Consider the following 27,926-nt stretch of genomic DNA (forward strand, 5'->3'; position numbering starts at 1 on the left):
GGCCTCAGGCAGCCGTACTCACACTGCAGGGCGGCAGCTGGGGTGCACTTCAGTACAGTTGGTGGCTGGGTCTGGTAACCTTGCCCGTGGGTTCCCAGGTGCCGTGGGGCCTTGCTTGGACAATCACCGTCAGTCACAAGTCTGAGCCCATCACCCTCCCCCGTGGGTCTCCCCCCCAGCGTGCATCAGGCTCACCTGGAGGCCTTGTTGGGTGGCTGGCCGGCTGCCCCCAAGTTTCTCATCCATTGGGTCTGGTGCCTTTCCAACAGATCCAGGTGACGATGATGATGGTGCCGGCCCAGGGACTACACCTACGGAAACACTGCTTTGAACAATCGATTCCCAGGTTCTCAAAAGCCCTCAGAAAACGTGTCCTGTGAAAAAACTATGCATGGATTTGTGTGTGTGTGTGGACAAATTATTTTGCTTTTATGTTGAAGTTATTCCTACGCATTTTTTATAGTATTTTATTTTCAGATTTATTAGTTCACTCCCCCAAATGGCCGCAACGGACACGGATGGGCCAGACTGAGGCCAGGAACTTCTTCGGGTCTCCCACATGGGCTCAGGGACCCAAGCGCTTGGGCCACCTTCCACTGCTTTCCTGGTCATAGCAGAGAGCTATGGGCACCGGGTTCAAGTCCCAGCTGCCCCACTTCTGATCCAGCTCCCAGCTAATGCGCCTGGGGAAGCAGTGGAGGATGGTGCAAGTGCTTGGGCCCTGCACCCACGTGGGAGACCCGAAGAAGCTCCAGGCTCCTGTGGCCACTTGGGGACTGAACCGGTGGGTGGAAGATTCTCTCTCTCTACCTTTCAAATAAAATAAATCTTAAAAAAATAAAAAAGTGGGTTCTACATGTTGTCGGGGGCAGCTCAGGAGTTAAGGGCTGCGAGGGGCTGTGGGTTTGTAGGTAGGTGCCCAGGGGCAGGCGTTGGGGCGGGAAGCTGGGCCCAAAGCCCCCCGACGCTGTTGCCTGGTCTGAGTCTCCAAGCCCACCGGAGACTAGAGAAGACGCTGGTGGGAGCCGCGGTCCCCGCTAAGCCTCCCAGGCCGGCTCGCCCACGTCGCAGGCGTAGCAGGTGCCGGTTCTGCTTGTCGGCCCAGGAAGCCCGGCCTTCCCATTGGCCAGTCGCCCTACCGCCCCCAGCTCTGCGGCCAGGTCTTATTGGCCAGCGGCGCGGCGGGGCGGAGGCTCGCGGCGAGGCGCGCGCGTGCTGCCCACGTGGGCGCGTGTGAAAGAGCGCCGGCTGCCCCAGAACCCGCGTGGAGCGCGGCCATGGCGTCGCTGGCCAGCTCGGCCCCTGGCGCCGATGATGGCGGCCGCAGGAAGCCCCGCCTGGCGGCCTCCTTGCAGATCAGCCCTGGGACCAACCCCTGGCGCCCTCCGGCCAGCGTGGGCCGGGACGCCTGGGAGCCCGCGCCTGTCCCGGGCGCGGAGGAAGACCCGGAGGGGCGCAGGAAGGCGCAGGCCTCGGTGGTGGGGGACGGCGGGCCCGCCAGCGCGGTGACCGGATTCGGGAAGGCCCGGGCCCGGGAGGAGGTGGGTGGACAGGGGGGGCAAGCCCCGAGGGTCGCGGATCCCGCCAGCGACTTCCCGACGTCCCCCGGACAGCTGAGCCTGCCGCTCAAAGATCCGCCCCCGGATCAGGCCGTGTCCCTGCTGACCCAGTACGCCGAGGGCCTGGGCGTCTCCCTCGTCTTCCGGGAGGACCACAGGGCAGGTGAGCGGCCGGGGGTTGGTGGCCCCGCGTGCAGCGGACAGAGGAGCCGTGAGCCGGACCCGGGTGTTGGGCCTTTGGCGGCCCCCATTAGACCCGCCCTGTGTGAGGCCCGCACCGGGTGTACCCCAGTCTTTGCAGGTTTTCCAGGGGCCACTTGCGCCATTACAGTTGCCATAGGAGCCGTGGGTGCGGGGCTTCGGCATCGTGGCGCAGAGCACAGTGCACACGGCCACTGCGTACGCCCCCTGCCAGGCCCGCAAGTGACCGTGGGGCCTAACTCCTTACGGTTGGACACTTAGAGATGACCGCTCACTGGCTGAATCCTGCCAGTTGGACATTGGTTAAGTACCGTCACCTCCTTGCCACTTGGAGTCACAAGGTGCCGGGTGTTGCAGTCACGCGCCGTCAGTGGACGTGGTCCGCCTGGCTGTCGCACGGCTGGTTCCTCATCCGTGCAAGATCCTGGCCAGGTTGAGGTGTGGCCGTGGTGGCTACCGCGTGGTGCCGGCATGCCTTCTGCTCCTGGGTGCACCCGCTGGCCCTGCTGCCCTCTGGAGCTCACAGATCTCAGGGCAGAAATCGGGGGCCCCGTCCCCCGACTGAGCACTGTGACCCCGCAGCCCAGCTCGAGAGGTTTGTGTCGTCGTTCTTTGACAGCTGCTTGTTTTGTTGCAACAACACCTGCAGTGGGAGTGTTTAGTAGAAAAGTCTTCCCGACACGGGTAAGGAGGAAGAGGGCCACCCGTCAGCCTCTCCGCACCTCCTCCGTGAAGTGGAGCCGCCCATGGCTGCTTGGTTTGGCCGAGAGCTCGGTCGCCGTAGCTGGGGCGCAGCGCTCAGCCCTGGCATCGAGGAGGACGGTCAGGCCTCGCTGCCCCTCTGGCTGACCGCGGAGTCCACGGGGCCCCTCCAGGCTGAGCCGGGCGTCTGCTCCCCCTCCCTCCCCAGGCGCGTGCTTCCCTTTCTCCGCGCACGTGGAGCTGGATGGGGTGGTGTGCCCGGCAGGCACGGCGAGCACCGACACGGAGGCCCAGCAGCAGGCGGCGCTCTTGGCCCTTGGCTACATCCGGAGCCGGCTGGAGAGCCCAGGTCAGCAGGGCCCGGCCCCGAGGCCCGGGGTGTGCAGGCCGCGTGGGGAGGCTGCAGTGGCTCTGGCGTGTGCACACGTGTGCGTGCGTGCGTGTCCCTGGAGATGGCGTCTGGGTGCTGGGGAGGGACATGTGCGCCGACACCCCTCCCTCCCCCTGCCCACCGCCCTGCCCACCGCCCTGCCCACCGTCCTGGGGGCAGGAGCAGCGGAAGCAGATCTTCCTGTCTGCAAGGTGGAAGCATCACCCCCCACCCCTGGGTTCCCAAAGGCTGGGAACGCAGCCCCCAGCCCCGGGCCGCAGCGGGCGCTCTCGCCTCCCTTGCAGACCCCCAGCGGACCCCCAGCAAGCCTCCCCTGTCCACCCTGAGTGCAGGTAGGTGGCTCCAGGGGGCCTAGACCCCCACGTCCAGGGGAGAGGCGTGGCCCGGGGTCCCCACCTCCGCCGTGTCCCCTCGCACAGAGAACATCCTGACACATGATCAGCGCTGTGCGGCTGTGGTCAGCGCCGGCTTCGACCGCCTGCTGGACGAAAACTCGCCGTACTGGGCCTGCAAGGGGACTGTGGCCGCGGTCATCCTGGAAAGGGGTAGGGACCGCCACGTTCCCCCTTCTCCTTGGAGGGACACCTCGGGCCCCCGGCGCGGGCTGAGCCGTCTCTGCCCTCCCTGCACAGAGATCCCGGGTGCCAAGGGCCACACCAAGGAGATCTACCAGCTGGTGGCCCTGGGCACGGGCGACAGCAGCTGTGGCAGCCGGCTGGAGTTCTCGGGCCGGCAGCTACACGACTGCCACGGCTTGGTTGTGGCCCGCCGGGCCCTGCTGAGGTGAGGAGCGGGTGGGGCCGGCCCTCGGACTAGCCCGGCCAGGACGTGGTCCCAACCGCCTCGCTGCCTGGCTCTCGCAGGTTCTTCTTCCGGCAGCTCCTGCTGGCCACGCAGGGGGGCCCCAAGGGCCAGGAGCGGTCGGTGCTGGCCCCCCAGCCGGGGCCCGGGCCCCCCTTCGCCCTCAAGCCCCGCATCTTCCTGCACCTCTACGTCAGCAACACGCCCAAAGGAGCGGCCCACGACGTCTAGTGCGTGTGTGCGGCTCCCCGGGCGGGGGCTCCCAGGGCATGGAGAGGGACGGAGGGACGGAGCTGAGTGCTTGTCCCCGCCCTCTGCTCCCCCTGCAGCCTCCCGCTGACCTTGGAAGGTGGCCTGCTGCACAGTCCAGCCTTCTGCCTGCAGGCTCACGTGCACGGGCAGCTGAAGCCAGTGTGCTACCTGGCCCCCGCGCTCCGCGACACCCACGTGGGCTGCCTCTCGGCCAGCGACAAGCTGGCGCGCTGGGCCGTGCTGGGGCTGGGCGGTGCCCTGCTGGGCCACTTCCTGCCGCCCCTCTATGCCACCAGCCTTGTCCTGGGTGAGCGGCCGGGGTGGAGGGTGTGCTGGAGGTGGAACGTGGCGGGTGCTGGGAGATTCACCCCCGGCTCCGTGCCTCTGTCCTCAGCTGACCCCTGCCACGACCCGCCCACCGTGAGCAGGGCTGTGCACACGCGGCCCAGCCTGGACAGCGCCTTGGGGCCGTGCCTGCCGCCTCCCTACGTTCGCACCACCCTTCACCTGTTTTCAGGGCCCCCCGTGGCCCCCTCCAACTCCGTCTCCAACACCTGCCACAACCTGAGCCTCAACTGGAGTCTGGGGGACCCTGACGTGGAGGTCGTGGATGCGACCACGGGGCGCGTGAAGGCAGAGTGAGCATGCGCCACAGTCCCCCCCGCGCCCCGCGCCGTCCAGCCCAGCTCGGGAGCAGTGTCACAGCACGCAGGGCCGGCCTTGCCCTTCCCTCCCTCCTCTCACCGCCCCGTCCCTTCTCCCTTCTCCCCGCTCAGTGGCAGTCTCGGGCCGCCGTCCCGCCTCTGCAAGGCGGCCTTCCTCCGGGCCTTCCGCCAGGTGGCCCGCACGCTGGGCAAGACCCACCTGCTGGCGCTGAAGACCTACGAGGCCGCCAAGGTCGGTTCTTGCCCTCCAGCCTCTCCTCCCAGCAAGTCCCCCCTCCCCGCCCCATGCCCTCCCACCCCTCGAGCCCGCTCCGTCTCCTCCCCTAGGCTGGGCCCTACCAGGAGGCTCGCCAGCAGCTGTCTCTGCTCCTGGACCAGCAGGGCCTGGGCGCCTGGCCCTCGAAACCGCTCGTGGGCAAATTCAGGAACTAAGCAGATGTGGGGCTGAGGCCCAGCTCCCAGGGGGACCCCGCGGGATAGTGCCGCTTGGGAAGGGGCTGCAGGGGTGGGGTGGGATGGGGTGGGGCAGGCGGGAGGGGCTGTGTGGATGACTGGGGTGGGGGTGGGGCCCTGCTGCACCTGTGCTTGAAAATAAAGATGCCGTTGCAGGTGCGCCGCGTGTTGCTGGCTGCGTGTCCTGCGTGGGGGGCGGCCGGGGCCTGTGTGTCTCCCCGGAAGCACCCTGTGTCCGTGCGTCCTGCACGGGGCTCTCAGCTGAGTGGCCCGGCTGCCTTCGCTTCCAGGGCCCAGCCCTGGGGGCCGCAGCGGGCAATTTGCGGGTACCTTGGGGGCCAGAGGCGGCAGAGGTCTGGGCAGCCCTGCGCTGAGGGCACAGGGTGGGCGTGGCCATCTGTAGCCCTCTCTGGTCCCACGGTTCGCTGTGGGAGGGGACAGTGCCCTCTGCATGGCGGCAGGCTCTGTGCTTCTGCCTCCCCTTCCTCCAGGGCGGCCTGCAGGAGTGCACGCCCCCACAGAGCTGGCAGCTCGCACACTGGGCGCTGGGCTGTGCAGCAGGAGGACCCCAGCCCACGCCCCAGCTCCCCTGCGTCCCCATGGGCCTTGGGGGCTGCAAGGGACCGTGTGGAGCTGGGTTTCCATGTGACCTGCCGAGCCCCGATGCTGCGGTGTGCTGTGTGGTGTCTGTGGCACTGTGAGATGGCCGTCATGGCGTGGGCAGGTGCAGCATGGAACAGAGGAGGCTGGAGCTGGGACGCTCGTCTTCGGCTCCCGGACACCTTGGCCCTCAGCTCGGGCTGCGCCCACACTGCCAGCTCCCTGCAGATGGAAGACTGGGGCTCACACCATGCCTCCCCCCCGTAGTCTCACGAGCCCCTCCCCCAGCTCTTGGCGCAGACCCGCGCGTGATCTGCAGAGCGTCGTCCAGGTCCTGGCCCGCTGCGGAAGCCCCGAGCCCCCTGCCCTCTCTCCAGCCTTTCTCTCTGCCTCTGGGTGTGTGGCTGTGGCCACCCCAGAGACACAGGACGGTCTGACGGTCTGTTCCTGCCCGCCTGCCTGCTGGGGCCCGGGCTTCCCTCCTGTCCCCGGGGCCTGTGCGTCCTCCCTTTCCCGTGCACTGCCCGTGCCCCCATGCGCGTTGCTGAGACTGCCCGGTCTCCCGAGACGCCGGTTTCCTGGCTCCACGGGCACCGGGCTCTGTCAGCTCAGCCCGTTTATCATCGCAGGGCGATGGCCGACGCTGCTTCCGGGGCAGCGCTGTTTGCGGCCTCCTGGCTCGGCCCCTCCGGCCGAGGCTCTGCCAGCGGCGGCACGGTGCACCCCGGCAGCGACGTGAGCTGGGCTGGCACAGCGAGGGGCTTCCCTTCGCCCGCCCCCCCTCCTGCAGCCCAGGCTCCAGGCGTCTCGGCTCTGTCCCGCGCTGACCCCAAGTGCCACTTTCAGTCCCCGAGCAGGGAGCCCCGGATGGGGCGGGGCCTGGGAGCCAGCGGCCCCTGCTGCCTTGTGGGCCTCAGTCTCCCGGCTGGTCCCCGGGGTGCAGCCTGCAGGTAGAAGAGAGACACGGCCCAGCCCTGTCGCTGGCTCCTGGCCTCTCGGGAGTGGCTGTCCTCAGGCCCACTCCCGGCAGCCCCAGAGAGGGCGACGTCGTCCATTTCTCTCCGCCTACCCTGGGCACAAGGTGCCTCAGGAGCACTGGATGGAGCAGGCACGTTAGCAGGAAGCAGGCTCAGAAGCGGAGCCGCTGGGACTCGAGCCAGCGCTCATACGGGGTCCCGGTGTGGCAGGTGGCGGCTTAGCCCATCGCACCACGACGCCAGCCCCGTGAGAGCTTGTTTCCTCACAACCCAGGTCTCTACGGCAGCCAGGCACACCCGGGCCGTGTCGGTCCTGCTGCTCGCTCACCGCCTGGTCCCTGGGGCTGACATGTGGCCGGCTCACTGTGGGCGCCTGGCAAGATGTCGAGCCAGGGTCCCTGTGTGCCGGGCCCTGAACTCCATCCGGTCTCCCACGTGGGGCGGGGGCCCGAGCATTGGGCCGTCTTCCGCTGCCTTCCCAGGGGCGTTAGCGGGGAGCTGGGTGGGACGCGGAGCAGCCAGGACCCTCGCCAGCCCTCTGACGGGAGGGCAGTATTGCAGGCAGAGGCTTAGCCCACCGCGCCACTGCACGAGCACCGAGAGGACCGTCCTTGCAGTGGGAGCACTCCCACGGGGCCCGCCTGCCGCCAGCGCTCCCGGAAGGCAGGGAGATGCGGAGACGGGAGCACGGACCGGGGCTGAGTCCTGACTCCTCGCGGACAGCCGGGCGACCTGCAGCCCAGCTTGCCCCCCCGTAAATGGGGAGCAGAGTGGAGCCCCCAGAAGGCTGGGTGAGGATAAAGGGACGCGCGGGAAGCCATGGGGCCGGCTGGGCACGCGGCCAGCGTCTGACTGACGCGGTGATGGCGCCCAGACTGCTGCCCGTGTCCCTGTCTTCGGGAAGAGGGCCCTCATTTTCCTCTGGGAGACTTCTTCACGCTCCCTATTCTGACATCTGTGGCTCTGCTGAGGTCAAGGTTACCTTCTGCTCAGTTCGTAGCAACTGCTCAGTTGAGCTGCAGTGATTGGTTCAAGGACATGTCAGTAGGCGGGCCAGAGCCACCGATCCCACATGCTTGGGATTCTGGGAGAAAGAAGCTTTCTCAGCGGGCTTGGTGGGATGAGGGTGTCAGTTTTGGAGCTCGTGCAGCCATTTTGTGTGTGTGAGGAGACCAGAGGGGTGAGCTGACGCACCCAGGCAGGAAGAGGGAAGAGGCAGTGGCTCTGAGCTGGTGTGGGGGACGTTGGTGGAACGGCCGGATGAAGCCGCACCCAAACTCCATCCGGATTTTCTGTTACAAAAGCCAGTAGCTCTTTTGTTTGCTCAGCCCTGTGTTGAATGAAGTCTAATCTGAATGGCTTCTTGTTCTTGGAGACAAGTCACTGTGCGAATATTCTAGAAGGTGTCGAGGGCTGCAGCCCCTGGAACGCTGACGCGGGAGTCTGGCAGTGCAGTTAAACCCTGGCCTTCCCCTGCCTACGCTGGTCCCCGGGGGCTTGAGCTCCAGCTGCCCGTGGTTGGCGGCCCTTCCCCCGTCTCCTGCGGCTGCTCTGCGGCTCTGTGAGAGATGGCCAGGCTTTCTGAAGTGGGGATGGCGAGGGGACGGTGCGCGCCCCTGCTGAAGGCTGAGCCACAGAAGGTTCCGGCAGACGCGGGAGCACGGCTGGCCAGCACCGCCAACCCTCAGGCTCTTGGCTGAGACGTCTGCCCAGCCAGCGAGCCCCTGCGGAAACTCCCCCCGGAGACCTGCGCTCGCCTCGCGGGACGCGACTGGCACCAAGGTCGACAAGTGGCCATCAGGTAAGACACCTGCGCTCCTACCCTCGCCCCAGGCCCACTCCTGGGGACCCCCGGGGCTGGGAGCCCCAGGTGGTGCCTCCTGGGAGCCTGCCCAGATCCCGCAACTCCCTGGCTGGCCGCAGCTCCTCCATCACTGCCCGGCTCTCTGCCTACTCCTCCTCTTCACGGCTTTCTTGGCCCACATGAGGTCTGCCTTCCCACCCCGCCCCCTCCATCCAGGCCCTGCCCCTCCCCCGTGACCTCGTGCTAACTACTTGGGAGATAGCGCCCCAGGACCCGGCCCCTCACCTCTGCACCTGCCCCACGTCCCCAGGGTCAGCTCCAGGACACCAGAGAAGCCACAGCACCAGCTCTTGGTATTGTTTAATGTTTGCTTCAGTGCTGCCGAGGCGGAGGGCGGAGGGCGGAGGGCGGAGGGCGGAGGGTGGAGGGCAGAGGGCAGAGGGCAGAGGGCGGGCCCCGGGGGCAGAGTTGGGAAGGGGCGAGCTGAAAGGGGTGGGGCAGGCGCTCAGGATGGTCATGGGCCAAGTACAGTGGAGCCTCTGGAGGAAGCAAGACTGGACAGCAATCGCCCGGGTTGCCTGTCCTACAGAGCCCGGGGGTGGGTCACGAGAGCCACGCGGCCACTGAGTGCCTGACTCCCACTCTCCCCGTGCCTTCCAAAGCTGGTGGGCTGGGCCGGGCTGGGCCTGCGTTTGTAGAGGGCCACCTCGCAGCCCCTGGCTGTGAGTCGCTGAGGGAGCCACCAGCCCGGTCAGTGACCCTCTGTCTCATTCCTCAGGACAGCGGATTCCGGGGTTAGATGTCCAAGGCTGGGTACAGGCGGGCGCCGGGCAGGGACCCCTGGGCCCAGAGTGGAGGGCACTGCGCTGACCACAGAGCCTGGGATTCAGATCCAGGTTTGCCAAAGTACATCCTCTCCACGGGCCTTCACGTCCACACCTGAGAAATGGGCACGCTGGACCTGGCAGCCTTTTCCATGCCGAGGTGGCCAGGGCTGGGCCAGGACCCAGGCGGTGGCCCTGCTCTGGGCCTTGGGGACTGGCTGGCGTGCAGGAGGGACTGGGCTGGCCAGCATGCCCGGCCCGCGGGCGCCTTGTGTCTGGACGTGGCTGGCCTGCGTTTGCATCTGAACGTCGGTAGCCCAGGTCGGCCTGCCCCAGTCCCCGTCCCTGCCCGGCAGGTGTGACATGGGAAGGGCTCAGCCTCACTGCCGTGGCTCGTGGCTGGGAGGACACAGCCCCAGCGGTGAGCACAAGCCGGCGGCAAACACCAAGGGAGGGTGGGAGGGGCTGGCTCACCCAGGCTCGAGGGTCGTCTGAGCCAGAGAGGCCGTGGGACAGGCGCTGTCGCGGGCAGTGAAAGCGGGAGCCGGAGCCCAGCCAGGCCTGGCCTGCAGGGGAGAGGCTGTTGAGGGCTCCTGAAATTGCAGACGTCAGATTAGGGTAAAAGGCGGCGTCAGCGGCGGGGGGTGGAGGTGACAGCTGTGCGGTAAGAGCTAGCGCCCCTCGTTCTGAGATCTGCGTGCCAAGGGGGCAGTGTCCTGTCTTTTGGGGAGGGGTCGTGCGTTCCTCCAGGGATTTGACGGAACCGCTGGAAGCTGGGCACTTCTTGGATCCAGGGGCTAGGAACCTGCCAGCGAGGGCTCCCTGTCCCGCCGCCCGCCGAGCCCCCGTTCCACACCCCGAGGCTCTGAGAGCAAAGGGCCTCCGTGCGGGGGGCTCCCCCTGTAAGGGGCTGGATGTGGGGATAGTGAAATGCACAGGGCGCAGACTGGACCAGGGTCAATGCTGGGAAAAGTGCAGTCAGGTGGTCTTGCAAACACCTCGTCAGTTTCACGTGTTTTCCAAATGCACGCTGTGGGACCCAGTGATCACTCAGGTGAGGGAGAGGAGGGTGGGGGCTGCCAGGCACTCTGGGGACTGGGCGTCAGGCTGGGGGGGGTGAGCCCCCGGTGTGTGTGGGGGGGCAGGACCTGAGGGCAGGGACGGCGCTCAGCGATGCTGGGCTAGTTTGGTCAGAGGAGCAGCTCTCTGGCCAGAAGAGGGGTCACGCCCCGTCCGTGTCCTGGCGTACGTCGTGGCTGCCTGGCAGTTCTGCCTCCTGAACTCACCCGGAGGGACCTCAGCAGCTGCTCGTCCAGCCCCGCCGTGGGACACACGAGAAGAGGAAGCGCCAAGGAACCGGATCTCACGTCCCCCACTCCGCCACGTGCCTGGGCCCCCCGGGACAAGCTGCCTCCACTGGGGACGGCACGGCCAGGGGTTGTCATCTTCTTGAGATTTTTTGGTGCCCCTGGAAGGTGTGTCCTGCTGGCACTCAGAACACAAGGCTCGAAGCAGCCGAGCTCACCGTGTGGGCTTGGGCAGGTGGCTTGTCCTCTCTCAGCTGGTCGCCCCGCCTTCCACCGAGGCGCTGATTTACATTAGGGCTCCCATGAGCACCTGTGGGACTCCCCGGACACATGGGCATCCCCTCCGATGGCACTGATGCTCCCCAGCTACACACAAGACCCCGCACGGTCTTCTCGGGAGACTTCCAGCTGCCACGCTGTAACGTCCTTTACAAAAGCCACGGCAATAGTCTTTGTGTCCCCGGGACAGACCGGGGTGAGGCTCCACCTGTGACCCTCATTCCACCGAGGGACCAGCTCAGCCCTCCCCAGCTCAGTTCCTGGTCCTGCTCCATCTGGCCGGAGACGCAGGCCGACGTGTCAGTGACCTCCGGGAGCCCTGAGCCTGGCGGGAAGCGCAGCCCAGTTGTCCACTTTGGCTGCAGCCCTGGCCCCTGGCCTCAGAGACAGCAGCCCCTCCGTTCAGCCAATGGGGATAGAGAGACTGCCTAGCAACATGCGCATCACTCCCACCCCATCCAATCAGCATGAAGGAAAAGCGCTGGCTCACAGCGTGCCTGGGAAAAGAGACAAACCAGAGTGTTAACGAGACCCGCAGGTGAGTGTCCAGTCCCTGTTTCCCACGCCTGACTTCCAGGGAATTCCAGCTGGGCACCTACTGAGACCTACTGTCGCGTCAGTGCTGGGTTCACCCAGTCTCGGTTTGAACTTTGCTCAGAGCCGCGGCTCCCATCTGTGGCAACAGCACCGAGGGCGGAGCTGTGCACACGGGAGGCGAGGTCTCGGGTCAGACGCGAGGGGGCGACGTGGGCCCCAGGAGCCGCCTAGGATTCCCTGCCCGTTGCGGCTCAGGGGGCTGTGGACTGGCCCCGGTAAGGGAGAGGGTTCTAGAAATTTCCATGTTCTTCTCCGTGTCATCAGTTGCCAAGGCTGCACCACAGGCTGCACGGCCGACCTGCTGGGCTGGGCTCCTGCACTCACAGCCCCTGTGGGGGTCTTGTGGACCCCCGTCAGAAAGCTACAGATGTCACCCAATCCCTACAGTTGGCAGAGAGGGAAAGGGTCGGCCCAGGGTCGCCCAGGGGCAACCTGGGCCCCAGCAGAGCCCTGCTAAGAGAATAAGTGACGTGCTTCGATTGTTTCTAGTGCTTTGCCTAAGAGTAGTCATCTTTACAGACGTTATTTGTGTATTTGAGAGGTAAAGTTACAGACAGTGAGAGGGAGAGACGGAGAGGTCTTCCATCCGCTGGTTCACCCCCCAAATGGCCCCAATGGCCGGAGCTGCGCTGATCCAAAGTCAGGAGCCAGGAACTTCTTCCACGTCTCCCACGCGGGTGCAGGGGCCCAAGGACTTGGACCATTGTCCACTGCTTTCCCAGGCCATAGCAGAGAGCTGGATCGGAAGTGGAGCAGCCTGGACTCCAATGGGTGCCCGTATGGGATGGCGATGCTGCAGGCGGGGATTAACCTACTGTGCCACAGCGCCGGCCCCGAGTAGTCATCTTTAAAAGATGAGTCTTCGAGTGGGCGCTGTGGCATGGAGCCGCGACGTGCGATGCCTGCGTCCCGTGCGGGAGTGCCTGGTTTGAGCCGCAGCCACTCGGCGCTTCCGGGGCAGCTTCCTGCTAGTGCCCCTGGGGGGCAGCAGGTGCAGGCTCAGGTACTTGGGTCCTGGCCACCACGTGGGAGACCTGACTCAGTGCCTGGCTCCTGGCTTTGGCCTGCCTGTTGTGGGTGCCTGGGCAGTGAACCTGCACAAGGGAACCTCTCTCTCTCTCTCTCTCTCTCTCTCTCTCTCTCTCTCTCTCTCTCTTTCTCTGTCTCTCACGCTGTCTTTATGACTTTGCCTTTCAAATAAATAAATAACTAAACCCTGTTTTAAAATAATTTGAAGCGAAGGACTCACAGGTTTTGTTCAAGGGGCCCGGGGACACAGTTTCCACCAGCCGCTCTGAGCTTCTGCAGGTCACGGCCGGGAGCGGAGGGGCTCGTCCAGGGAGGGCGGGGCTGTAACGGGTGCAGGGGCTTCCCTGGACTACTGTGCCATCATGCAACGGTGTACATGGTGGGACGGCCTGGGGGATGCCCTGCCGAGTCTCGGGGTCTACAGGAATGGGGACAGGTGCCCACATCGGTCAGGAGGGCACCTGGAGGAGGCGAAAGAACGGAGCCAGGTCCAGGCCCAGGTGACCAGGAGCCGGCTACTGCTGGCGCAGGTGCTCCCTGGGGCCTGAGTCCACGGCTGTCATGCTGGTCCTCTCACGTCCCTTCCGCCTGCCCTCAGGGTCCACCTGTGCCCCAGCCCCCTCAGCTCCATCCTCCACAGTGCACTCAGGGCCCGCCCCTTCCGCATCCCAGCCGTCTTTCCAGCTTTGCCTCCCCAGACGCCCCCCACCCTCAGCTCCACCCGTGTCTCGGGAGCCAGCGGCTTGGAGTCCATTGCTTGTTTGCTCTCTGGGCTCAGCAGGTGCTGCGTTAGCTCCAGGGGTCTGACCCTGCCGCCTCCTCCTCCGCTGGACACAAAGTGCTGACTGTGTGAGCAAACGGACAGATGAATCGATGCACGTACACACAGCTGCGAGTGCTTATCTCCTGGCATCAGGGGCCCCGGTCTGTGGAGCCTGCGACGGGCGGATGCTGCGGCCACCCTCGCTTCTGCGCCGGAGCCGGGTCCTGGTGCCTTAGCCGAGCTTGGCAAGCCGGGTGTCTCGCAGTACTGGAAAACCAGCTTCAGGAGTGGCTCGCTGGGGGACAGTGCAGCGCCCTGAGAGACGTGGCACCTGTCAGGGCGCAGGGCTACGTGATTGGTCCACCCAGAGTTGGCCAGCCAAGGAGGGGCTGCTGTGCCGGCTGGTGGCGCTGCTACCCGGGTCCCAGGCGCGTCACAGGGAGGGGACAGCAGCTCGCGGCCTCCTTGCAGCACGGGATCTACAGCGGGGGCTGTGAGAGGTGCGGGGAGGCAGCTGGTCGCTGGGCCGGCCGTGGGCGGGTCGCAGGGAGAGCGGATCCAAGGACTCCACATTGGCAGGCTGATGCGGGACAGGAAAGACGATCTTGGGGGAAGGACGGAGTCTGTGGTCGTGGGGTCCACGTGGAAGGCGGCCAGTCCCCGCGTGGGCCGGGAGAGACTCTGCAGGGGCGGGAGAGCGGATGCACAGCCCGCCCCGGGCCGTGAGCCGACTGATTTGAGGGTGCGCGGGAGAGAGAAGCAAGGGGGCGGGGCGAGGTCGGCCTGGATCATCGGACCGAGAGACCCAACGCCTGTGGCCTTTGAGGGGGTTTCCTGCGGGGGTGGGGGTAGGGGCAGGATCTCGAGCTGGCTTCGGCCAAGAACCACCTCGCCACCTCGCCGGGTCTGCGTCAGGCGTCAGGCGTAGACGCCGGGCGAGGCCGGGCCCTCCGGGACCTGGTCGTCGACGTCGTCCAGCAGCGGGCGCTCGCTGGCCGCGCTGCAGGTCTGCAGGCGGCGGAGGCGGGCCTGGAGCCGCTCCTGCTCCTTCTTGAGCTCCAGGTAGGAGTGGGAGAAGGTGTGGAAGATGGACGTGGCCGGGAAGGCCATGATGAGGATCCCGCTGAGGATGCTGCTCAGGGCCACCACCTGGCCCGGCACGCTGCGCGGCACCATGTCCCCGTAGCCCACCGTTGTCATGGAGATGATGGCCCACCAGTAGGAGGCGGGGATGCTGGTGAACTCCAGGACCCGGCCGGCCTCGTTCTCCGCCACGTAGACCAAGGGCGCGAAGAGGGTGACGGCCACGCCCAGGAAGAGGAGCAGCAGCCCGAACTCGCGCGTGCAGCGGCGCACGGTGAGGCCGAGCGTCTGCAGCCCCAGCGAGTGGCGGGCCAGGCGCATCACGTAGAGGATGCGCAGCGCCCGCAGCACACGCAGCACCAGCCCCACCTTCTCCAGGTAGGAGCCGCCGCCGCCGCCGCCGCCGCCGGGCCTCTCGCCGTGCTCCGGGGGCTCCTCGGACACGGCGAGCGACACGTAGTACGGGGAGATGGCCAGCATGTCGATGATGTTCAGGGGCCCCTGGAAGAACTGGCACTTGTCCCGGGCCTGGACGAAGCGCAGGCAGAACTCCAGGGAGAACCAGGCCACGCAGACAGTCTCCACGACGAAGATGGAGTAGCACTTCGGAGAGCACTCGCCCTGGCGACAAGAGGACACGGTGGGCACTGGGAGCGGGGCGCCACTGCCTGCCCCACAGCGGACCCGGGAGTCCTCTCGCCCCTCGGCACGGGGGCGGGGGAGCTCCAGGTCCCCCCGTGGAACCTACGTTCCCCGGGCAGCTCTATTCCCTCCCCCCACCTGTCCTCCTGGAAACCTGAAATCCTCGTTCACGTAGTGGAATGTAAACGCCTCGTGCATCGTTCTTCCAGGAATAACAAGGAAGTGTCTGCCCATGCCCCGTCCAGCACAGCGTTTCCCCCACTGCTTCCAGTCTGGGTGGGTGACTGTGGATCGGCCCCACGCCCACGGCAGGGGGAGGGGGTGGACTCTGTGGACTGAGCTCCGTGCTGCAGACTTAGTTGTCCACCAAAACCACCTTTTGCGTGGTTCTGAAGCCGTGGCTGGGCAGGTGGAGGGTCAACCAGAATGGAGCCCGCCCTTCCCAGCTTCCCTTGTAGCTAGGGTGGCCCAGTGACCACATCCTCACGTCCAGCCTAGAATCAGAAGCGTTGAGAATGAACTCCTGACCTGTGACAAAGCCGTGAGCTCCTGCGCACCGCTCCCACTCCCTGTGCGCCCAGACAACACAGGTGCACTTGCAGCCGGCTCAGGGTGGGTGGCCAGACCAACACCCAGGCAGGATGGGGGCGCAAATCTGGGGCTCAGACAGCTGCCTCACCCCCCAGATTCCTCAGCCCGGCACTGTATACCCAAGCGAGCACTCACCGCCCATCTGGACAAAAGCTGGGCAGTCTAGGGGCCTCTGCCACAGTAGCCACCCATTGCCCAGCTAGCTACTTGACGCCCCTGTCACCAGCTGGCTCGGCTGTGTGCCATTGCTGGAGCCACACAGCAACTTTGCAGCCGGCACTCAGTCGCTGTGCGCAGTGGACAACCTGCCTGACTCCCACGGGTAGCAGGTGGCAGAGTCCCAGCCCAGCCAGGTCTCAGCCACCGCGTGCGCCCGTCGCTCCACTGGTGTAGCCAACAGACATCGAGGGCCCGCTTGTGCTAGGCTCTGGTCGGACAGCTCCGGGGTGGATGTCCTTTCTCGGGGGCTTGAAGCTGGTGGGGCAGGAGTGGCCCCTGAGACTTGCACGTCCCTGTGCTGGTGATGACAGTGCCTGGCTCAGCGCCGCTTCCCTGGGCAGACTCCGGCCGGGCAGGGCCATTCTGCAGGTCGCTCGGGCTGCTAATGGAGCAGTTCCGCCAGCCCCTTGCTACTCAGGGTGTGGTCCTGGACCGGGTCCCGGTCTGCAGTGCACCAAGCTCCCCAGGCGATTTGTGTGCACAGGAACAGGTGAGAGGCACCTGCCTGGTGCATGGCTCCCAGCCTGGGCTGCACCTGAAAACCACTCGGGGGCTTTGGAAACTCTGCAGACACAGGCTGGGCCCCCAGAGGGGATGCCTGACCTAGGTCTGAATCTAAGAGGGAGAATTTTCTGGAAGTCCTATAGCTGTTTCTAACGTGGAGCCAGGGTTGAGAAGCTGGCCATCAATAGTATATAGAGCCGGCGCCGCGGCTCACTAGGCTAATCCTCCGCCTAGCGGCGCCGGCACACCGGGTTCTAGTCCCGGTCGGGGCGCCGGATTCTGTCCCGGTTGCCCCTCTTCCAGGCCAGCCCTCTGCTGTGGCCAGGGAGTGCAGTGGAGGATGGCCCAGGTGCTTGGGCCCTGCACCCCATGGGAGACCAGGAAAAGCACCTGGCTCCTGGCTCCTGCCATCGGATCAGCGCGGTGCGCCGGCCGCAGCGCGCCGGCCGCGGCGGCCATTGGAGGGTGAACCAACGGCAAAAGGAAGACCTTTCTCTCTGTCTCTCTCTCTCACTGTCCACTCTGTCTGTCAAAAAAAAAAAAAATAGTATATAGACACACACACATACACACACACATATCTGTGACAGAGGCCAGCGGCCTGCTTGAAAAGCAGCAAGTGGACAACTACAGTCTGCTTTGGATGAAAATGCTCTGAAGTGGAAAAGAAATTCTTTCCAGTGCCGGAGTCCACAGGAATCTTGATTTGTGATGTTCTTTGTGTTTGGTCCCTGGGGAGATGGAAATGAACAAGCCCATCCCAGCACTGGGCAGCTGCCTCTGCCAGCCATCTGGTCTACCTGGGTGGCGGGGGCGCAGTGGGGCTGTGGGGTGGAGCCCCGCAGGGTTTGCAGCCTAGGGTTCAACTCCCAGCTCTTCTGCATGCTGGGGAAACTGTTCTGTTGGGCCTCTCCCTCTTCTTCACTCACGCTCTACAAGTCTCTAAGCTGAGGGCGTGCACGCAGCCTGGGCACAACTTTTCCAAAGTCACGAGGCAAGGGCTCAGAGCGGACTCCTGCGGGGCCCCGGGGCTCTGCGTCTCCTGTGCCTCTGGGGCCGTTTGGACATTCAGGCCACGTGCGTCCCTCCTCCCTCCCACACGGCTGCAGCCACCTGCCTGCACTGCGGCTCGCAGGGCTCCGAGGACGCGGCTGCACCGGCAGTCACAGCGAGCAGTTCCCAGCTCAGCCAGTATTTGAAGACGAAGGAGAGGAGAGGCGGAGCTGTGTTGTCTGCGCTTTGCAGGAGCGCGAGCAGCTCCTCCTGGTGTGCCCACACCATGCTGGGTTTGGGCACAGGAAGTCCCAGGCTCTGCGACCGCTCCCCAACCCCAGCACTGGCAGACGGGGACGTCTGGCTGCTCTAATCCCGGGCCTTGCCCCTGCTGGGAGTGGGCCATACTCCAGTTCCTTCACACAATGGCAGAGGGCGGGAGCCAGTGCCAGGAGCCTCACAGACAGGATGGGAGTGAAGCAGCCAAGCCTGGTGTCCCTGCTGGGAAGCAGGAGCGGGCAAGGCCGTCCGCGGGGTGCACGGCTGCTGCCCGGGGTGGGCAGGGATTCCTGGGGCAATGCTCCACACTCCCCGGGCACGGCTTGTTCCGGTGCACACAGCTAAGCGGCGAGCAGTTCAGTGCCTGTGAACTTGACCTGCCTGACCCTAAGCCGAGAGCATCAGTGAATGGGAAGCGATGGGAGGGGGAGGGGCACCAGAGGAGGCGGAGCAAGTGCAGCGCAAGGCAGGCAGCCTTGCTGCAGATGGCGTGGGGACCTGGGGGCTCCAGTGGTGCTGTTCACTTTGTAAACGTCTGACACTCTGCATACTTAAATGTTAAAAAATAAAACCACAAGGAGGTGCCTCTGACACGCACAGACAATGGCCACTGTTGGAGAGGGTGTGGAGAAACGAGCCTCAGACGGCGCCGTGGGAACCAGTCTGACTTTCCCTCGAAAGATTAAACACACGGCTGCTGCTGTGGTGCAGTGGGTGAAGCCGCTGCCTGTGACGCCAGCTTCCCTTATGGGTGCAGGTTCGAGTCCCGGCTGCTCCATTTCTGAGCCCGCTCCCTGTTAATGCATCTGGGAAAGCAGCAGAGATGGCCCAGGTGCTTGGGCCCTGCACCCGTGTGGGAGATCCAGGAGACGCTGCAGGTTCTGGACTTCAGATCAGCTCAGCTTTGGCTGTTGCAGCCATGTGGGGAGTGAACCAGTGGACGGAAGACCTCTGTCTCTCCCTCTCTCAGTAACTTTGCCTCTCAAATAAATAAATAGATCTTAAAAAAAATAAAAAAAAAACAATGAAAACAGAGTGCTGAGGATGGAAACCAGACACAAACTGTCTTATCTCGTGTAAGTCGGTTTCTGTGAAACTCAGGCAAGCCTGCAGAGACAGAGGGTAGATCAGTGGTCGCCAGGCACCAGCGAGGGGGCAGGAAGGGACTCCCGGTGGATACAGGGTTTCCTGTAGGGCTGATGACGTGCAACAGAGTAAGATAGCGGCGTTGGCTGCACAACTCCACACACACACACACACACGCTGAAAACCACTGACCTAAGCATTTCAGCAGGGTGAGTATCATGGTATCTGAATTCTCTCTCTCTCTCTCTTTTTAATATTATTTATTTGAAAAGCAGAGTTATAGAGAGACACAGAGATCTTCCATCACTGGTTCACTCCCCAAATGGCTGCAATGGCTGGAGCTGGGCTGATCTGAAGCCAGGAGCCTGGAGCTTCTTCCAGGTCTCCCATGCAGGGGCAGGGGCCCAAAGACTTGGGCCATCTTCTACTGCTTTCCCAGGCCCCAGCAGAGAGCTGGATCGGAAGTGGGGCAGCTAGACTAGAACCGGCGACCATATGGGATGCCGGCACTGCAGGCGGCAGCTTTACCCACTACGCCACAGCACCCGTCCCTTCTTTCTTTGGCAGGCAGAGTGACAGAGAGAAAGCTCCCAACCCTTGGTAAACAAATGCTCTCCATGGCGGGTGCTGGGAATGCAATCCGGGTCTCCCACGTGGGTGGCAGGATCTCAACGACTAGAGCCGTGGGTGCTGTTCCCCAGGTCTGCGGCAGCTGGAGTCAGGAGCTGTAGCCAGATACGGAGCCCAGGCAGTCCGATATGGATGCGGGTCTTACCCAGCATCTGAGCCACTACGCCAAACACCAGGCTGTGAATTCGATCTGTGACTAGGAACGCGGGCTCCGTGTCTGAGACAGTGAGGCAGGCCTGGATGACGCGACGAGTGGGGGTCCTGCCGCCTTGCCCGGACCCCTTTCCTCGGCACCCAGCAGAGCTGCTGTGCGGGGCATTGCCAGGGCACTCGGTGGGTGGGGCTTCCAGAGGGCACAGCCGAGGCCCTGGGTCCAGCTCCCTGACCTTGGAGCCCCTGTCTCTCCCAGCAACCTCTGCCAGCACCAGCCACTTCCCGCCTCTGCTGTTGGTCTCTGGTTCAGTGCTGCGGGTCCCAGGGCCCCCTCAGCAGCTCCCTCCTCCTATGGTGAAGTCGCCATTGCACGGCTGGCCCTGGCTCTCCCTGGCTGGCCCTGGCTCTCCCCGCCAGGCCAGGCGAGGTGCTGACTCACTGCTGTCCCCAGCTTCTCCCTTCCCCAGGGCCAGGCCTCCCAGTGACCCGGCCCTCCCTTGCTGCGGGGCCTCTGTCTTCCTCCATGCCCCGCCCAGGCCCTCACTCCTCCCCTCCTCTCTCTCCTACCGGCTGCCCCCTCTTCCCAACCCGCCAGCTGCGGTTTAACCCACTCAGGACACCGGGGCGTGGGCTCACCTCTCGAGGGGGTCTCCCTTTCTTCTGCACGTGGGGAGGCTGCAGGTGCCCAGGGCAGGAGGTGCCCAGGGCAGGAGGACCGGGAGTCCCAGGCCCTCAGGTGCCTGCAGTGGGGGCAGGGGCTGGGTCCGCGTCCTGCGCAGCAGCCCCGCAACAGGACCCCTCATCCCCTGGAGTGCCCTGGGCCGTTGTGCCATCAGCCGTGGGAGAGGGGCCAGCCCCGATGGTCGGACCGGCGGCGGGGGCAGACTGAGGTACCTGCAGACAGAAGACTAACACTCGGCCATGGAAAGGAGCGGAGCCCCGGCACACGTCACAGCGTGGCGACCTCGCAAACAAGGCTGAGTGACAGACGCCGCACAGGGACCAGAGACCCCAAACCCGTGAGTCGCCTCTCCTGGAGTGTGGAGAGCAGATAAACCCACAGACGGGGAGCAGCAGGGGTGGCCAGGGCCTGGGGGGAGAACAGGTGCAGCGGTTTAACAGGGCCGGGCTTTACCTGGGAGGGGTGAGAGCCACGTGGGAGCCAGGTGGAGGCAGCGGCGGCAGAGCTGCTCCCCTGCTCGCTGTGAGGCGGTACTCCCCTCCAAGATCTATTTATTTATTTGAAAGGCAGAGAGAGAGAGAGGAGAGACAGAGCGAGATCTTCCATAGGTTCACTCCCCAGATGGCTGCAACAGCCAGGGCTGGGCCAGAGCAAAGTCAGGAGCCAGGCGCTCCTTCCGGGCTCCCACGTGGGCTGCAGGTGTCCAAGGACTTGGGCCATCTTCTGCTGCTTTCCCAAGTGCATTAGCAGACAGCTGGGTAGCATGTGGAGCAGCTGGGACTTGAACCAGCATCCGTATGGGATGCCGGCACTGCAGGCGGCAGCCCCAAGGTGGTTAATTTCACGTGATGTGAATTCCACCTTGGTGTTCACGGTGGAGCAGAACGCAGGGTCCCGGAAGGCGAGGCGCTCGTCCGGAGTCACCTCAGCGCCAGGCAGGTGTCGCCGAGAGCAGCCGGTGCCACTCTGAGTCCTCAGCACGACCCCTTGCTCGAGGAAAGTGCTGGGCCCATCCCCATTTCACAGATGCAGAAACGGGGCGACAGGCTCCCCCCGCTCCCTGGGGTGGCACAGGCGGGACCAAGAACAGTCTGCCAAGTCTGGCTGCCTCAGCAGTGCGGCACACCACAGCCAGGAGGCGGCGTGAATCCGTGGGGAGCGGCGGTGTAGGCCATTGCCGGCCGGGTCTGACAGCCTGGCTGTGCCACTTAGGAGCTGTGGTGACACGGGGCGGGCGTTTGGTGCCGTGGTCAAGACGCTGATTGGGATGTCTACCTCCCACCCCAGAGTGCAGGGTTCGAGTCCCAGCTCTGCTCTCGGTTCCAGCTGCCTGGGAGGCAGCAGCCGACGGCTCCAGTGCTTGGACCCCTGCCACCCACGTCGGAGACCCAGGTGGAGTTCCTTGCTCCTGGCTTCAGCCGGCTGTTTCGGGCACTGGGGGCCTGAACCAGCAGGTGGAATGTGTCTGTCTCTCTACCTTTCAAGTAAATAAACAAACATCTATAAACCACGTGGCTCAGCTTCCCGGCCTGTGGGCTGGGGGTGACGGCAGCGTCCACTCCCCAGTGCTGTTCTGAGGATGAACGTGCCCGCCCCGCCGGGGCTCTCAGTCCCCCAGGGACACCTGGGCCCTCCCTCCTCAGGTTCAGACCTCGTGCCCTAAATGCCAAGTTCACCAGCTGTGTTCTCCGGGTGCACTCTTGCTTGCCCTGCCCCCCCCCCCCCAGCACGACCCCTCTTCCGTTCCTGACGGGCGCGTCCCCTGCTGGCCCCGGTAGGTCATCCCGGGCGCCAGCCATAGCTGGCTGGCGTTAGCAGCCGGCTCACTGAAGGGAGGCAGAGAGCAGCGGCTTGTTATGCAAATGAGAGACACAGGCTCCTGGCCTCCGCATTGAGCTCTAAACAGGAAAGCAGAGGCTGCCTGCTGCCCGGCAGACTGTCCCCGGGCGGGCGGGGCGGCGAGCGCGAGGGAGCACAGAGGCACTGCGGCTGGCCCTGGGCACCGGGCCCTCCCGGAGGCGATGAGCTGCCTGACGCCTCCGCTCTGACTGGGCTGCCCCGATTGCCCAGCCTCTGCGACCCTGGGAGCGTCAGGCTTTGCAAAGACCTCGGCTCTGGCCACAGTCCAGATCTGGACCCCGCCATGGGAATCCCGAAGAGGCGACAGGCTCGGGCGAACCCCGGGGTCCACCCTGAGCCCAGGGCACCCCTTGAGTCGGGGGGTGTCCTCCTCTCGGCCCGCAGAGTCCCCGTGTCCACACTTCTGAACAAACAGCCTCTGAAGTTGCACACTTCTGTGCTAAGGAAATGAAACCACGCCCACGGCAGGAGCCACGTCCCTCCCACGGGGAGACGAGCCAGGCGGCTTCAAACACGCCCATCGCTTTGTTTCAGGACGCGCGTCTGCAGGTTGGACAGGACTTTCTCTGGTTTTGGGAGCAGTCGCCCAAAGCGTCTCTTGTCCTCACAGCAGAACAGAAGCGGCGACTCGGGCCAGATCCTTTGGCCTGTTCTCAGCCCTGCCCCCTGGGGGAGGTGGAAACGCCCTCCTGTCTCGGCAGCCGGCCCGCGCACGCCAGCCTCGCACAGTCTCCTTGGCACTTCCAGCCGGTTTCTAGAAAATGCGCTCCCTCTGCCCGCAGCAGCGCGTCTGCTTCCTGTCCCAGCGCCGCTCGGCCCGGGCGCACACACTGGACTCCGCAGTGATTCACGGAGGGCCAGCGATGTCCGTGCCGGCTGCTTCTGCACCCAGGTCCTCACTGCCCGGAGCCTCTTGGACCTCACGGCAGTATCCTGCGGAACCTCGCCAAGGCCAGGGACCCCAGGTGGGAGGGGTTCCGAGCCATCTGCGTCTTGTTGTCTTGTTCGTTGGCTCTCTCTGCTGAGGCCCACGGCGGCTCCCACGGCGAGGACGATGGGAGCCATGGGGGAGTATAGAGCAGGAGAGGAGTAGTCGCTGAAATCCGGTCCTCTATTTGAGAGTCTTCAGTAATGCCCCAACCGTGCTAGGTTCTTATCAACTGCTCAAACCATCCTGGAGGAGGGGGTCTCGGGGTCTCCCACTGCACCCCAGAAAAAGGACGCAGGAGAGTGCAAGCAAAACCATTTGCTCATGTCTCAGGCAGGGTCGCTAAGGAGTTAACTCACCCCCGAGTTCCCGGCCAGGGGGACCGATGGGCGACAGCTCGGCGGGGACAGTGGGGGGAACTGGGGGCCGAGCGCCTCAGCCGTGACTGCTGTCTTTACTGCGTGACCCCGAGGAACCGCACCTCTGCGCTGTGCCCATTTCCATGGCTGGAACACCGCGGCATGGAGACGCAAGGCAGGAGTCGTGGTGCAGCGGGGTAAGCTGCTGCGTGGGACACGGGAGTGCCGGCCCGAGTCCAGCTGCTCCACTTCCACCCCAGCTCCCTGCGCATGCACCTGGGAAGGCAGCTGAAGTCGGCCCGAGCGCCTGGGCCCCTGCATCCTCTTGGGAGCCCTGGTGGGAGTTCTGGCTCCTGGCCTTCACCTTGTCCCAACCTGGTAGTTGTTTGGGGAGTGAACCTGAGGATGGAGGATGCCCGCCCTCTTTCTCTGTCACTCTGCCTTTCAAATAAATAAATAAACAAATCTTGGGGTGTGGGGGGGGAGCAGGGATTTTGGCACAAAGTAGGTGCTCAGTGAACGCATGTCGAGTGTGTCCAGTGTGGGGTCCTTCGGGGCGGGGCTACCCGGTGTGGGGGAGGAGACTGAGGCATAGAGCAGGAGCCACGAGACCTGTGGGGGGTGGGGTGGGGGAGGGGTCTTCCTACGAGAAAGGAAGCCGTGTCCAGGGCCCCGGCCACTCACCTTGTCCTCCTCGGCCCGGAGGTCGGGCATGGTGCTCACGCACAGGCTGACGGCCGTGGTGGCCACGAAGAGGACCGACAGACACGCGAAGACCTTGCCCGGCAGGCCGGACTGCGGGTTCTCCACCATCTCCCGCAGCCGGTTCATGCAGCGGCCCCAGCGGGAGGCGAGCACGGCTGGGCGGCCGGCCTCGGCCCGCTGCAGCGCCTCCTCCCGCCGCTGCTCCGCCCGCTCCTCCAGCCTCCGGAGCAGCCGGCGCAGGCAGCAGGGCTCCAGGCCGGCCTCCTCGATGCCCCAGTAGCTCAGCTCCTCGCGGAAGGACAGCGCGCACGTCTCCCGCAGCAGCACCAGCTTGCCAGCCGCCAGGAAGCTCACGATCACCGCGAAGGCGCTGGGGCTGCGGTCGAAGAAGAACTCCTGGTTGTCCTCGTCGTAGTCGTCACAGAGCTGCCTGATCTCGGCGTGGCTGCGGCACAGCTTGAGCCTGCTCAGGCGGCTCCGCGGGAACTCGTCCAGCGTGCTCCAGGGCAGCACGTACCGCCTGCCCCCAACGTTCACCAGCATCTCCCTCTTGAGGTCCAGCGCCGGGGAGCGGTCCCAGGCCCCCACCTTGCGGACCCTGCGGTAGTAAAGGCCCTTGAGGGCGGGCGTCTCCGTGGGCCGGGGCAGCAGCGGGCTGCGGGGGTCCTCCTGATGGTGGCCTGGGTGCAGGCCCCTGTGGCCGGTCAGCAGGGGCATCGTGGACGAGCACGTGGCCGGGGAGCAGCAGGCTCACCTGGCAGACAGCAGGGGAGAGAGAACAAGAGAACGGAGGCGGGGTCAGCCTCAGGGCGGGCTCCTGGACGTCACGGTCACAGCCTGGCACCTGCTTCCCCGCCACGGCCTCTGTAGCACCCACGCCTTCACCTCGCATCTGATGCACACACTCGGACGGGGCACCTACCACCTGCCTGGCACAGATTGGCAACTGAAACCCTTCCCCGGTGCCGCCTGTCCTGCTTTCTCGGAAGAGGCTCCCGGCAACGGGCAACGTGCGGGCTGGGACGCGAGTCTCGTGACCCTGAGCTGCGCCACGTCCAGGCTGTGGGCTCCGGGGTGCGTGACCGCCCCACTTCACCCTCATCCATTCAGACCACAAGACCCGGGCCAGCCTTGCAAGGGTCGCTTGGTAAAAATGGGCTCTCAAGTGCACCGGGAGGTGCCAGCCCTTTAGGACCTGCCCAACGAGGTGGCTCATGGGGGCTCTGCACCCTTGGCTCTGCCTTATGCCCGGGGCAGTGTGTGTGCCTGTGAGGAGTATGTGCGAAGTGTGGGTCCAGGGCACTCCTAGGCGCTTGGCTGTGCCAGGCTGGCCCACAGCAACTCATCCCATGGGGCGCACATCAGCAGCTCCGCTTGGCAAACCAGGAAGCCGAGGCACGGAGAACCTAAAGCGCCCCGCTGGTCCTTTTGCCAACACCTGGCGTGCAGAAAAGCTTGCTTCCAGGGCGCAGGGGTGTGGCTGGGCTGAGCGCAGCACAGCCCCCGGCTCCTGGGGCTGCTCCCACCCCTGCCTCGTCCCTGGGGTTCGTTTCCCCACTAGGAGGACTTGGCCGAGAGGGTGACAGGACTGCTCCATGCTCACTGTCCACCTGCCTCAGCCCCCCTTGCTGTGTGACCTTGAGCCGTTGACTTTCCCTTTCTGGGCCTCGGTCTGGTTACCTGCACAATGCCGAGGGCTTCATTGCTGTCTCCCCTGCACACCTCTTTGGGGCACCTGACTTAGGATACGTGTTTTGGAACCAGCCCCTCCGTGTGTTTAAAAAAGTCATCCCCACACTTTGTCTCCTCCTCAGTTCCCTGCAGCCGTTCTTTGGCGGAGCCTCTCGGCCAGAGCTTTGTCCCGGGCGTCCACAGCTTTGTACCTGGACACGCGCTCCAGCCGGGAGACCAGCTGGGCAGCTGCCTGGGAATCCAAGTTCCCGGCAGCCTCGGAGCCGGCCAGAGTCCGGAGGACGCCGAGGAGCGAGGGGCACGGCCACCTCACCGCCCCGCGTTCTGCCGCCTGGCGTGCATGGCTCTGCCCACAGAGCCTGGCCCGAGGGAGGTGAGCCGCCGGCACGCAGGAGCCCCTCCCCAGTTTCAGGACCCAAGGTCACACAGCGTATCCGAGCCCAACGCAGGACCCTGTCACCCAGCCTGGGACTCTTCCCAGAATCCCCAAACCCAGTTCTGCCCTCTGCTGCTCCCCAGCCCCCAGCCGGCACAGCCAGCCTCTTCCAGAGCTCGGGAAAGCGGCTCCCTCTGGATGGCACCTTGGCCGGGACGCTCCCCAGCACTGACCCTTCCTGCAAACCCCGGCCCTGCAGCAGACAACTTCTCCCCTTGAACTTGAACTTGAACTTACCCTCTTATCTCTGGGAGACCGTCTCCAGCCGGTTCTCTGCCAGGCAAAGGGCACCCATGACTCGGTGTCCAGGGACGAGACCGGTTTGTGGCAGAGACGAAGGAGAATGAGGAAAAACAAATGAACCCGAATAGCAGCTTCCGGCTGAGTTAGTTTCCCGTCTGTCTCCCCTGGGTTCCTCCAGGAGCCAGAAGTTCACTCATTCTGCATCACTCTCCCCAGCAGCTGCTGGGGGAGAGGGCCAGGGGGTGGGGAGGGTCTGGGGGTGCTGGCTGGAGGGAGCCCGGCCAGCCGCCCGGCTTCAGTGGCGGACGCCGCGCTCCACGTCCCACGGGGACAGCCAGCATGGTCCGGCAAGGCGGGGGCTGGGAGGGAGGAATGGAAAGGGCTTAGAAGTAATCTCTCCATCAGCCAGGCGCAGGCGGGAGCAGCAGCCGCTGCCGCTCTGCCAAGCGCCTGGAAGGCACGGAGCGCTGTCCTCCCTCCCCGCCAGGGAACGGCATCCGCGGGAGGGCAGAGGGCGGCTGGGGACGGGGACGCGCCGACACCTGTCCCAGGCGCTCGGACTGCGCTGCTGGCCGGGAGGCGCTCCGTTTGGGGCTGCAGGAGCAACTGTGCGGAGTCCGGCTCTGGCAGCCCCCCGAGCCCTGGGTGGGAACTGAGGAGCCTGGTTCCACAGCAGGAGTGGCGAGAGGGTGAGCTGGGAGGCACACAGCTGGGTCACCTTGGCAGGTGAGCCTAGGGCCTCCAAGCCTCAGCCTTCTCGGCCATGAACGAGACGGGGTCCGGCGAGGGTCAAACCAGAAGCATGGGAGTGAGCTCCTTCCAGGGGAGGGGGGGCGGCGACTGCATGTCACACAGAGGATGGCTTGGCCCCGCGCTCCGGCTGCGCACCGCCTCTGCTGGGTGTCCCTGCTGAGTCACTTGACCTCTCTGGGCCTCCGTTTTCTCGCCGGTCAAACGAGGCCAGTCAGAGCACCAAGCTGCCTCCGACGGGCGCACTCACCGAACACGGGCTGTTGGGATTCTGAAGACGTCTTCATAACTTGCGGCCCCAGAGGGCTGGGTCAAGGTCACCTCGCTCGGCAAAGCCAAGTTCCGGTGCAGAGATGCAGGAGTGAGGGCCCCAGGGCTGGGGCGTCCCTGGCCACCTGCCAGGGCGCAGGGACTGCTGCCCCCCAGGGGGTGCTCCCTGGCCCCGGGTAAAGCAGAGACTGGATGCAGGGCGTCTCAGGAGGGCCCTGTGTGAGGAGGAGACCCTGAGCCTGCCTCCGCTGCCTCTGCCTTGGCGGCTGCCCCCAGGTCTCTTTGCCGTGGGCGCCGTGAGTGTAACCCGCAGAGATGCTGTGGCCCCCGTGGCCCTGTCCCCACACCCAGCCCACGCCAAGACACCACCGGTATCTGCTGGGGACATGGACCACAGCCGCTGTTACAGGCCCCGGGGACACGGACCACGGCTGCTCTTACAGGCCCTGGGGACACGGACCACGGCTGCTCTTACAGGCCCCGGGGACACGGACCACGGCTGCTCCTACAGGCCCCGGGGACACGGACTCCAGAGTTCCCTTAGCAGTTTCTGCTGTGCCCGCGTCACCTGGCCTCTCAGTTGTCCCTGGACCAGGGGACCCGGGTCCCACTGAAGA

General features: G+C 65.1%; 2 protein-coding genes across 5 annotated transcripts; one reads left to right on the forward strand and one right to left on the reverse strand.

Annotated features, from left to right (window-relative positions):
* Window positions 1-1,209: 1,209 nt before the first annotated feature.
* On the forward strand, window positions 1,210-5,098 carry ADAD2 (adenosine deaminase domain containing 2). 4 transcript variants are annotated; one of them, XM_070061850.1, is made up of 10 exons: window positions 1,211-1,722; window positions 2,671-2,811; window positions 3,081-3,185; window positions 3,273-3,398; window positions 3,486-3,636; window positions 3,717-3,884; window positions 3,984-4,213; window positions 4,301-4,544; window positions 4,683-4,803; window positions 4,899-5,098. In XM_070061850.1, the coding sequence occupies exons 1-10, from the start codon at window positions 1,278-1,280 to the stop codon at window positions 5,001-5,003; spliced, it is 1,836 nt and encodes a 611-aa protein (XP_069917951.1). In that variant the 5' UTR covers window positions 1,211-1,277; the 3' UTR covers window positions 5,004-5,098. The 4 variants fall into 4 exon arrangements, with proteins under 4 accessions (XP_008250727.2, XP_069917951.1, XP_002723819.2 ...); XM_002723773.4 differs by having other exon boundaries at window positions 3,138-3,185; window positions 4,899-5,097; XM_008252505.3 differs by having other exon boundaries at window positions 1,210-1,722; window positions 3,138-3,185; window positions 3,273-3,636.
* A 9,024-nt stretch (window positions 5,099-14,122) lies between these two features.
* On the reverse strand, window positions 14,123-27,127 carry KCNG4 (potassium voltage-gated channel modifier subfamily G member 4). The gene is made up of 3 exons (XM_002723774.5): window positions 26,284-27,127; window positions 23,898-24,672; window positions 14,123-14,908 (listed from the first exon to the last, which is right to left on the reverse strand). The coding sequence occupies exons 2-3, from the start codon at window positions 24,633-24,635 to the stop codon at window positions 14,123-14,125; spliced, it is 1,524 nt and encodes a 507-aa protein (XP_002723820.2). The 5' UTR covers window positions 24,636-24,672; window positions 26,284-27,127.
* Between the last annotated feature and the right edge of the window lie 799 nt (window positions 27,128-27,926).

Source organism: Oryctolagus cuniculus, chromosome 18 (genome assembly GCF_964237555.1).
Source record: "Oryctolagus cuniculus chromosome 18, mOryCun1.1, whole genome shotgun sequence".
NCBI lineage: Eukaryota > Metazoa > Chordata > Mammalia > Lagomorpha > Leporidae > Oryctolagus > Oryctolagus cuniculus.